This window comes from Mandrillus leucophaeus, unplaced genomic scaffold (assembly GCF_000951045.1).
Source record: "Mandrillus leucophaeus isolate KB7577 unplaced genomic scaffold, Mleu.le_1.0 Scaffold153, whole genome shotgun sequence".
NCBI lineage: Eukaryota > Metazoa > Chordata > Mammalia > Primates > Cercopithecidae > Mandrillus > Mandrillus leucophaeus.
In genome coordinates this window covers 1,278,774-1,290,251 of record NW_012101510.1, presented here as the reverse complement: position 1 = coordinate 1,290,251, position 11,478 = coordinate 1,278,774, and the positions used below count along the sequence as shown (strand labels likewise).

Sequence of the window (11,478 nt, the reverse complement as noted above, 5' to 3'; positions counted from 1 at the left end):
GACTTAACAGGGGTCTCCTCTCAACCTTTTCCAAAGCAATGTGACGGTTTCTTCTCCAAAAGGTTAAAAAAACCCAAACCCCCCAAACCTTCCCCCGCTTTGAATGATTCCTGGAGGGAATTCACTTTTTGCAATCAGAGTCTGAAACCTGGGCTGCAGGTTAACAATCTTGAGTAGTTATGAAAAGACCAGGGTTACTGGAGACCAAGAAAGGAACGAGCAGAGGAAGGAAGGAAGGAAGGAGAGGGGCCGGGGGTTTTGTGCAAGATTTAATAAAAAACAAACAAAAATAGGAATGGTTGCTTTCAACATTTTCCAGGTTGTGAAAGGTTTGCCACGATTCTCAGGGGTGTGGTTCTAAGCTGCATCAGTGGAACAGATACAAAATGCTGTCTTCCTCCCAGGCCGGAAGGCAGCGCACCTTCTCCTCTTAACAGCCAGACTAGCGGGTAAGGAGTCAGTGCTGTGACCCAGGCCAAAAGCTGGAGTGTCCGCATGGCTTTTTCTCTGACCAGTGGGGATTCCATCTACCTTGAGGCGTGCTGGCTGGGCCCTGTTTCCACACCAGCGCGTGGTGAGACAGGGTAGCTTATCAACAGGCTGCTGGGCCTTAATACTGACAGTGAGTGCAGCGGGTCACAGCCAGGAAGGGACTAACACAGATGCCCTCCCAGCCCCCACTGCTGGCCTCATTTTAGAATACCACGGAAAAGAGCTTTGATGAAGACAATAGGAAGTCAACACAGCAGAGTGGTGTGGACAACCCAGAAGCCAGCCTCACACATTCCATGCCCACAGTTAACGATGACAACAACAGCAATAATAATAATAAAACAAAGGTACAGGTGAAAAGCAGCGCTCGGGGTGTGCTGCTGCAAGCTGGGGAAGGCGCGTGCTCAACTTGGATGGGACACAGCTAGTCTTTCTTCAAGTCCCTGGATTCAAAGAGCTTCAACCGTTCTTGCACCGTCAGGCCTTCCTTCAGACTCTGGGTAGAGACAAAGCAGGAGGAGAAAATAAACACACCGTTAGACCCCCTGCACTGGACCGGACCGGACCGGACCAGACCAGACCGCTGGTGGAGCCGGCATCAGTCAGAGAGCCGGGTGCAGGTGCGGTTAGTGGGCATGCCAGGAGGAGAGGCCCCGGGAAATGCTGTTATTGGTGGAGGATGTTTTCCCCTTCAGAAAATTACTTGGATGAAAAAGGAAAAAAAAATCAGAGAGACAAGACCATGTGTTTAAGCAGCTAAATTCTGAGCTGAGGGCTCTTTAGACAAGCAGTGATCAGACGAACCCAGCCAGGGAAAACAGTGCAATGAGCGAGGAGACTGCCCATCCCCGTGTCTTGTCTTGTGTGTGGATTTGTCCGCATCCAGCTCCGGAGAGACTCTTCACCTGACAGCCTCCGCTGAGGAGGACCAGATGCTCCAGGGCATCCCCAGCAGGATGGGTGTGCCGGGACAGGGCCTCGCTCCCACAGCGCCTCTGCAGCGCCCGCTGCCCTCAGACCCATTTCTGGCATTCCCTGATCAGAGGCCTGTGTTATGGGGATTTGGGAACACGCCAACATATATAGTAAGATTTTCAAAACGTAAAACCAATACTCTGTTCACGTGGGATCTTGCTAAAGCTTAAATCTGTATGTCCAGAGATGAATGAGATCTTACTAACTGGGGGACAGAATATTTTCCATCTGATTCTTACAGACTTTCCTCAATGATTCAACTTCTGAGTAAGAAAAGGAAGAGCACTTTTCAAAGAATGACTGGAAATGAAGGGCATTCCAGTACTGACTGGAAAGTGCCGTGGCTCCTCACTCATCTCCCTCTTCACACTAAGTGTCGCTGTCAGACAGCCCTGCCGACTCCCCATGGCTTACCCTTGCCAGAGCTGGTGCAGGTACAGGCTTTACTGAGAAATCAGAAGCTGAAGGGATGGCCTCTAGCTCAGGGTCTGCATGATTCTACCAGTTTCAACCAAAAACCTGAGCAACGTGAAACTGCAGGCTATACCCCATCTACTGGGGAGTCTCTAGCTTAGGCTCAGGCACACTCTGACACCGTCCTGGAGGCCCTGGTGTGATGGACTGGGGACCGAGCATGGGCTGGCCAGCTTGAGGCTCCCTCCGAAGCTCAAGGGAAGGGGGAGCTCCAGGGTCCCCCACCCCACCCAGCTCTACCCAGAACAGACCTGCTTGTTTGTTATATTCTGGAGCTATGTGTCTGTATAAATAAATAAACAATGTTATTTTTAAATAAATGGTTCTGCTGCTAAGCATTTTAAAACTCACTGGTCCAGGTGAGCCTCACCTCAAGCAATTGTTACAGCTTGATAATTGTGCGTGTCTGAAAGGGTTTCTTTGGAAGCTTGCCACAGAGAGTGGGTAGGGGAATGGGGAGAAAATCCATCTCCCATTCTGAGCCCAGATGTGCTTCAACACCCATGCCTGCTCCTAGGTGCCCTTGGGGTCCCTCCCCGCAGAGTGCAGGGTTCTCACAGCAGTCAGTCTTGCAGAGGACCTGCGTAGACATCTGGTCACCACTAAAGGGGCTGGGGCCAAGCCAGGCAGGCAGCCCGAAGCCTAAGTGCTACTCAGAGGCACGCCCCAGAGCATGGCTGGGGGATGTCACTGTCATATCCCGGTTCCTGCTTGCTGGGGACTTTCTGTCAGCTGTATTGAGTTTGGACACCCCTAAGGCCTTGGTTTGCTCCTTGCAGGCACTGCATGAGAAGCCCCAGAATTCTGCTACAGCAGGCCCAGGGGAGGGGAGCGCCCTGACAGCCATAGCACCCAGCATGCTCGCTGCTGGCTCCTGCCCCAGTGACAAGGGCAGAGCTCAGGCTCGGGTGATGCTGGGCTTGCTACAATTCCAAGGGTGGGAAGTAAGCGAAACCCCCTATGCTATTCCCAAACTGGCTCCGGGAGGCTTTCTCTCTCTTTACGTCCTCTGGATTCTCTCCTGGTGGCTGCTCAGCCCAAGGACCCCTGCACAGGTTCGGCTGCCATGCCTGGCCCTCGGGGCTCAGTCAGCTCCCTCTGGGGTTCATCTCCCCCAGGCTGGTCTCTCCACTGAGTGCCTCCTGCAGCCCCGCATACTGAGCTGAGCACTAACACAGGGGCCCCTTAAGAACCCCGAGGGAAGCATTCTCTGGTCTCAATCCCAGAAGAGGCTATGCTGCTCTTAAGCAACTTGCTGGCTTTGATTTTGTAGCAGCTGAAACTTGTGGTCCTTTTCAGTGAGACAGGACAGAACAACAGAATAGAACGAAAGACACAGATCAGTGCACATCAGATGCCATATCAAAAACACCAATGAGAAGTACGGTTTCTGGGCAACTTCATTCCTGTCTTCTTAAAAGGTTGGGTGGAGTTTTCAGATATAGTTGAGGAAAAGGATGATACCCACCCATGCCTGATACCCACCCATGACTGGCCCTGCACTCCAAGGACTTTGTTATTACAGAAACCCAGCCAAGCCAAACATCAACTTAAAAACACATCAGGAGGACCCCATCCTGGGGTTTCTCTCCATCCTTTTCAGTCCTCCCTGGGGCCCAGACAGTCTGCTCCCTCATCCCTGCTCTGGCTGGTTCCCAGCCACAGTGAGAGGCCCCCACCCACTTACTGCACAGAGTTACTGTCAGGGGCCCGTGGGTGTCGCACAGCCTCCCTGGAAGGGTCCTGTCAGTGACAGCTGGTCCCCTCCCCTGACTGTCACTTATAGGCATGGTCCAAAAGCCCAAATCACTAATAGTAAACTTCAAACTCCTTCAAGAAAAGCTCAAAGATACTAGCTAGAGTTTAGCCTCAAATAAGTAGTAGAATCTTCAGTAAGAAAACCATGAACCAAAAAACAAGTTTCCTTTTGCTAAACAAAATGTTCTTTATGTTTAAAGAAAAACGCCCAAGCTAAGTTTTCAATCAACCCTAAACCATATTTGGGTATAGGTGACTTAGGACTGTAGAAAAATAAAACCAAATTGACCAGGCTTAAAACCCTCAACTCTTTAGCCAAGCCTCAGGCTGAAGTCCCTCGGCTGGCAGGGTGCTGTGGGTACGCTTGAGAAAGGACCAGCATAAGGAGGAAGACGTGGTTCTTGCTTTCCTCCACGTTCTCATTCCGAATGTATGAGATCAAGCCACTGAGCCAGCAACTACTCATTCTCAGGGTATCTCCCACCATGGGCCTGCCCCCACCTCCTCTCTGGGATAGAGCCTTCAATGGCACCTAGTGAGAAGCTTTTGTTTTATTAAAAAAGAAAAAAACAAACAAAACTGGTAAATATTTTGCCCTTATTGCTTATAGTTATCATGCTCTTCTGAACCATCTTCACCAAGCTCTAGTCCTGGTTTATCCATTCCTAGAACGACCAGCCTGTTGGCCTTGACAGAGGCCACTAAGTGGGTCACTAGGTGGGCGAGCCCCTTGGTGATGGCAGACTTCCCTTGCCAGTGTGGACATCTGTAAACTACCTCGTGACAGAGGGCAAGACAGGTGTCCCCTGAGAGGGTGGAGTGAGTTCAGCCGTTGTGCACAGATTATCCAACATGCATATGCTGATGGGTGCCTGGCTCTCTGCCTGCCCACCAGGCTACAGGAGTGCCTCACTGCCAGGGTCATCTCTGTTAAGAGGTTAGAGTGCCAATTAACTCCCCAGAGCAGGTTAAAGAAACCTCACTTGGATTTGGTATGTTGGAGCAGGATGAATTGAAATAAAGTAACCATGACGCAGGCGTTTGCCATGGGGGTGTGAGCAGTGCATGCAGGCAGTGGGAGAGGCGGTTTACCTCCTGCATGGGCCGGGAAGCGGGTGCATTTCAGGTATCCCACGAGACCTGCTCAATTACGGACTGTCAGAGGAGAGAGCAGACATGAGACACACAACCAATCCCTCACACACGCGGGCCGGCTCCCACCTCTGCCCGCCCTCCTGTGCATGACTGGCTCTGGACAGCACACTGAAGATACGCTGCTTCCTGGCTGGGGAAGGAGAGCAGGCAGCATCGTCTCCTGGAGGCGGCACCAGTGTCACAACAGTGACATGCAAGGAACACCACAGGCACAGCTGACAGCAGGCCAACACGAGCGGGGCTGGGTGAAACCTGGCCTCGAGGCAGGAGCCGATCATGCCAAGCACTGCTCTTCACAGCCCTGGTCTCTCAATGTCACTGCCAGGAGGTGGCTCTAAGACAGACAGAGCTCAAAGCCACCAGAACCAGCCCAGCAGGGTGAGCTTGGCCTGGCTGAGTGCTGGGCCCTGGGCTTTCGCAGCTGCGGCCCACAGGAGCACCCTTACTTCAGTTTGGGCTCCTCTCCCCAGTGTCCCTCAAGCCCTTCCCACCAGGCGGCTGGACCCCAGTCTCACCTTGGACCTGATGTTTCTGAGTTGCCGGGTGACACAGGATCTGTCTTTCTTCAAGAAGTCAGGATTGCTTTTAGATTTCATTATATCTGAAGTATATAATGAAAACAAACAGACTTGTTATCTTTGCTTTCTAAAACCCTATGGAACCTGACTGAATCCTGAAACATTTCCCAAGCTTCCTACTGCAGCATACTTAGGACACTTCCTTAAACAACTCTAAGGGAATTAAAAGCCAATAACCATAAAACATGCTAGATCTTTTCAGACCACCACAAAACACCAGCACAATGGGAGAATGTGGATGTGGGGCCCTGCCAGGGCTTCCTGCACTGTGACTGTAGCCCAGAACAGCATTCCCTCCAAAGCGACTTGGTCCTCTCACTCCACTGTGGGATCTCAATGCTGAGCAGACCCCTACCCCCATTATCCATGATTCTCCACCTTCCTCCTGGTAGCGCAAGGACTGTCTAAAGCAAGATGGTAAGGCCAAGGCCTTCTCATCATCCACCCACCCAGACAGCAGTCCTTTAGACTTCTTACAAATGTCTACTTAAATACCTGTAACACAAACATATATTGAGTCATATCACACATCCTGTGCACATGTGAGGTTTTTTGTTTTCTCTATTTGTTTTTTTTTGAGACGGAGTCTATCGCCAGGCTGCAGTGTAGTGGTGCGATTTCAGCTCACTGCAACCTCCACCTCCAGGGTTCAAGCGATTCTCCTGCCTCAGCCTCCTGAGTAGCTGGGACTACAGGTACGTGCCACTGCGGAGAGCTAATTTTTGTATTTTTGGTAGATAGGGTTTCACCATGTTGGCCAGGCTGGTCTCGAACTCCTGACCTCGCGATCTGCCCACCTCGACCCCTCAAAGAGCTGGGATTACAGGCGTGAGCCACCGCACCCAGCCCTCTTATTTCTTTTAGGAGACAGATTATTGCTGTGTTGCCCAGGCTAGAATGTAGTGCCTATTCACACGTGTAATTCTACTACAGCTCACCACAGGCTTTTTTTTTTTTTTTTTCTTTTTTTTGAGGCAGGGTCTCATTCTGTCACCCAGGCTGGAGTGCAGCAGTGCAATCATGGCTTACTGCCACTTCCACCTGCTGGGCTCAAGTGATCCTCCCACCTCAGCCTCCTAAGTAGCGCTGGGACTACAGGTGTATAAATGCCAGCAGTCCCAGCTAGTTTTTTTGTACTTTTTGTACAGACAGGGTTTTGTCATGTTGCCCAGGCTGGTCTTGAACTCTTGAGATCAAGTGATCTGCCCACCTCAGCTTTCCAAAGTGCTGGGATTACAGGTGTGAGCCACTGTGCCTGGCCAGCACAGGAGTTTTGACCTGTTTCATTTCGACCTGAGCCAGTTCACCCCTTCTTAGGCAACCTGGTGATCCCCTACTCCCAGGAGGTCACCATATTGATACCAAACTTAGTGTGGACACCTGATCGACTTAGCTTTGTGCGTGACCACCCAGAACTCCTGGGCTCAAGTGATCCTCCCACCTCAGCTTCCTGGGTAGCCAGGCCTACCACCAAGTCTGACTACTCAAGGTATTTATGGAAAAATGGAGTCTTCCTCCCAGCATCTGTCAGTACCACCATAATCACTATTCCTTGCCTGACAGAAAAAAAGTTGATTTTTTTGGGGGGGCGGGTATTAGTGAGCTAGCACATCTTTTCCTGTTTGTGGGTCTTTATATAAAAATCAAGATGAAGGTAAAATGAAATTATGTATAATCTGGCCAGGTGCAGTGACTCACACCTGTAATCTCAGCACTTTGGGAGGTCAAGGTGGCTGGATCGCTTGAGCCCAGGAGTTTGAGATCAGTCTGGGCAACACGGTAAAATCCTGTCTCTACTAAAAATATAAAAATTAGCCAGGTGTTGTGGTACACGCCTGTAGTCCCAGCTACTGGGGAGGCTAAGGTAGGAGAATCCTTGAGCCTGGGAGGCGGAGGCTGCAGTGAAATCACGCCATTGCATTCCAACCTGGGCAACAGAGCAAGACCCAGTCTCAAAAAAAAAATTACGTATGAGCTGAAAGTGCTTGATAAAATGTTAACTCTTTCATCCTCCCTGCCATCTATTTTTCACAGGGTACCTAAATGTTTTTAGCCAAGAAAAAAAAAGTCCTGCTGTTCATTTCAGAAAGCAGGGGGCTCCCTCCCATTCTCCACTCTATGGCCTTTTACAGATATTATAGTCAAATCCTAGGATCAAGCAGCTAGTGAGAGCTACTTTGGCCCAGTGGTTGAGTTCTTTAGAAAAACAAGACTTGTTATTACTTCAAAAATATTATGCTGATATTATGGGTTCTCCCTAGAGCAATCAGCACAGCATCCACTGCTGCGCTGGGGAGAGCAAGGCCTGTCTGGGGCAGCTGTGTGAGGCTGGTGCTCCTGCTCCACTGGGATGCCTGGGTCTACAAGCATCACTGGGACTCTTCTGCCTCGAGTCAAGCACCGGGAAACCTCTATGACCAAACCCCTAGAAGCCCCCCAGCAATAGCCCAGAGGGCATGACCCAAGGACACACCGTATCCGGACACCGTGGCACTGTCAGGGGACTTTTCCCCCAGCGCTTCTGTTGCAGCCTTGAGCTGCTCCTTCAACCTGCTGATGTCACAGTCAGCCTTAGCCTTCGCGATGCTGAGCTCTGTGTAGATGTCTTTGTACTTGTCACTTGCGTACTTCTTGTCCTTGGGAGTGAAATGACAGAGAATGGTAGTTACATCCAGGAAAGAGGAGCACGCACAACGTGGCCTGTCTCCCTGGGGACTGAATACGGTGGGGAGGCTTGCTTTGGGCAGGAGAGGAGGCTTGTTCACCTCTGTCTTCTAGAGGCAGAAAGTGGACAGAGAGGAAAAACCATGGGGCCTGAGGACACGGGCACAGCCATCAGGACGTGGAAGGATAATCTCCAGGCCCTGTGAGTGCAGGAGGCAGTTCCGGGATTACCCGACCAGCCTGGTGTGGCCCTGAGTGCCCAGGCCCCTCCCTTGTGGGCTTTAGCCTGGAAAACCGTCTCTGTGTCTTGGATTCCCTAGGTGACTGAGTGACCACCAATGATTCTGTCGTCTCCCCTGATTCCAGGTGTCCCTGGAGGAGGCTGGTGAAAGCCAGGAGGTGGCTCAAATGGAAGTCAAGCCTTGCCTCACTTCACAGGCCTTTTCTCTGGAACATTCCTCCCAAAGGACACAAAAAGCACATACACACTGATGCTGGAGCCAGGCCAGGCAGGTTGCTCATGTCCACGTTCCCATAGCACCTGCCTGCAGGCTGGTCTTTCAAGAGAACTTGATTTTGGAAAGTGCCTTCCTCACAAGAGTAAAATCTGCTTCAGAAGAACCCACGCTGAGCCCCAGCCTGAGTTCAGGAGGCACATGTCACCTAGAGCCTGTTCCTGTACCCGCCCTCCTGCGGTGCGGTGGCCTTACCCGAAGTGCCGTCTGCAGCTCATCCTTGAGGGAGCTAATTTCCTGTTTCAGGTACTGTATTTCCGATTCCTTTACCCGCAATAAGACCTAAAATGACAAAGAGATTAGGGACCAATATTCAGGAGTAAACGAACCAGGGTCTCCAGAGCAGGCTGAAGCGTGCAGAGGGCTCTCCAATCACCAGTGAGCAGGGCAGCCCCGCAGTGCCCAACGCGGGGAAGCATCGTTTAAACACCGCTCACAGCTTCAGCCTCACATACAGAAACAGGAAGAGGAAAGAAACGGCCGTGATTCCTCCCAGTGCCAAGGACTCCCTCCTCAGCCTGCGGTGCTGTGAGCTAGACCTGCTTGTCTCTGGGGACCAAGCCCGCGAGAATCAGGAAATGTTACCACTGACACTTGTGTCAGACTCACTCAGCCTCTCCTGCCCGCCTTTTTGGTAAAGCACTCATTTAGTACAAGGCACAGGCACAGCAGACAGAGGCCCCACACCTGGACTTGTGGCAGGAGCTGATCACACCAAGCAGTGCTCCCTCCCAGCCTTGGCCTCTCAGTGTCGCTGCCAGGAGGTGGCTCCACTACAGAGACGAAGCTCGAAGCCACCAGAACCGGCCCAGCCGGATGAACTCTGGCTGGCTGAGTGCTGAAATTTTAGCACATTTTAGGGTGAAATTTTAATTGAACGTGGAGAAATCTAAGTGCCTTCCTAAAAGGACACCCTATACTCCAGAATCTATCATTCTGACATAAAGCGAGCCTCCCTGACCTGAGCTGCAGCAGCCACATGGCTACAGAACGTGTCCTTTTGAGTGGTGTTTGCGGCATGGCAGAAATGGAGAGGAGTGGATGGGGAGAGTGAGATGGGGTCAGGATCCCCACAGCCTCTCGAGGGCCCCGCTCGGCTAGTGGCTCTCACGCCACTTGGCAGCTCACTGCTCCTCGCCACCTCCAGGTGACTTGGATCTTCCTGGACCCTGCGACTCCTGCTGTCTCAGGTCTGTCCCTCCCACAACCCTGTAAGGGGCCATGCCACACTCCCCTGGGGCTCCTGGGTGCAGAGCTGAGTCAGGCAGGGCCTGGCTCCTGATGGTACCTCTAGTTCATAGGCATCCTTGCCCTGTGCAAGGGGTGACCCAGTGGCCTCCCCACCGCCGTCCCCAGTCAGCAGCGTCCGTAACCGTGTGATCTCTGCAGCCAGGCGGTTGTTCAGCTCCTGGGGGACAGCAACACAACAGTGACACTCCAGAGCTGCCTGGGGCTAAGTCGCATGACACGACCTGGGAAGGCCATTTCCCTGGGTTCTTTGTGTATCTGTGGAACTGTGTAGGTGTGATCCAATCGATAATCCTTAATTCCTTTCTGTCACAATAACTAGTGTCAATCTGTTCCATGGCTGGTCCCATCTGAGCTCCTGTGAGGTCATCTTTAAGCCACAGCAGTAATGAGTGGACCCAGTACTGCCTGAGTAGCCTCGTACACAGCCCTGTGCAGCAGCCATACCCCTTGGGAAGGCCTCAGGTGAGGATGAGACTATGTGCCCAGTCCCAGGGTGTGTTTATGCAGGACGGGGTCATAGAGGGCTGTTTAGTTTGGTGCCCACATAAAAGCCAATATTGAACGAATCCTGACTCGAAACTTTCAATTAGCCAGGATTTAAATGCACCCCAATTAACTAAGGAACAAGCAAATTTTTATTTTTATTATTTTTTTTGAGACTCCTAGGCTGGAGTGCAGTGGCATGATCTCGGCTCACTGCAAGCACCGCCTCCCGAGTTCACACTATTCTCCTGCCTCAGCCTCCTGAGTAGCTGGGACTACAGGTGCCCGCCACCACACCCGGCTAATTTTTTGTATTTTTAGTAGAGACGGGGTTTCACTGTATTAGCCAGGATGGTCTTGATCTCCTGACCTCGTGATCTGCCTGCCTTGGCCTCCCAAAATGCTGGGATTACAGGCGTGAGCCACCACACCCAGCCAGAGCAAGCAAATCTTAAGAAAAAAATCTGACAAAAATAAATGTGAGCAGTAAGCCTGACCCTGAACAGTGTCAGCTCAGTCCCTGAGGGACAGGATCCTGGAGGACTGGGATCACCCTGCCAGGCCCTGCCCAGAAACAGTGAGCCAGAGGTTCAGAGGAGCAGAGAGAAGACACCAAGACACCCAAGAGTCTCGGAAAGGGTCAAAGCAAGAGTGACATCATGTGTATGCAGGTGGTGCACGTGGCAGTACAGCCTTGCTCTAGCTATCCGCGGTGACGATTCTGACAACACAGATGGCCACGCTGGATGGCAGGGAGAAGCCTTGGGGCAGGTGACCACTCTGTGGCTCAGGGACCTTCATGCCACTTTGAGGGTGAGGCCTGGCTCTAGCACTGGCTCACCTGACTATGGGTCTACCTGACCTTGAGTGCCCCTGACTAACCTTGGGCTCACCTGGCTGCAGGCTCACCTGGTTGTGGGCATTGAGCTCCTGGTTCTCACGCTGGCACTGCCGCAGGGCCTGCCGCTCGGCTTCCAGCGCCTGGGCCAGGTGGGCATTCTCCAGGCACTTCTGCGAGTACTGCTCCGAGAGGACCTCCAGTTCCCGCTGTACCGACTGCAGCTCCTCCCTGGGGAGAGGGCAGCACTCACTCCTCTGCCTGCTTCAGGAACAGGCCTCTCAGAGGCCGGTGT

At 52.1% G+C, this 11,478-nt stretch overlaps 1 protein-coding gene across 1 annotated transcript in view; it reads right to left on the bottom strand.

The window, feature by feature from the left end:
• Positions 1-256: 256 nt before the first annotated feature.
• Positions 257-11,478, bottom strand: part of MPRIP (myosin phosphatase Rho interacting protein) — a 113,775-nt gene continuing 102,553 nt past the window's right edge. Inside the window, exons 16-21 of the mRNA XM_011975297.1 lie at positions 11,255-11,414; positions 9,900-10,019; positions 8,807-8,893; positions 7,906-8,068; positions 5,370-5,455; positions 257-988 (exon numbers count right to left, since the gene is read on the bottom strand). Of these exons, the coding sequence (XP_011830687.1) occupies positions 917-988; positions 5,370-5,455; positions 7,906-8,068; positions 8,807-8,893; positions 9,900-10,019; positions 11,255-11,414 (688 nt within the window). The 3' untranslated portion in view covers positions 257-916. The remainder of the gene's footprint in view (positions 989-5,369; positions 5,456-7,905; positions 8,069-8,806; positions 8,894-9,899; positions 10,020-11,254; positions 11,415-11,478) is intronic.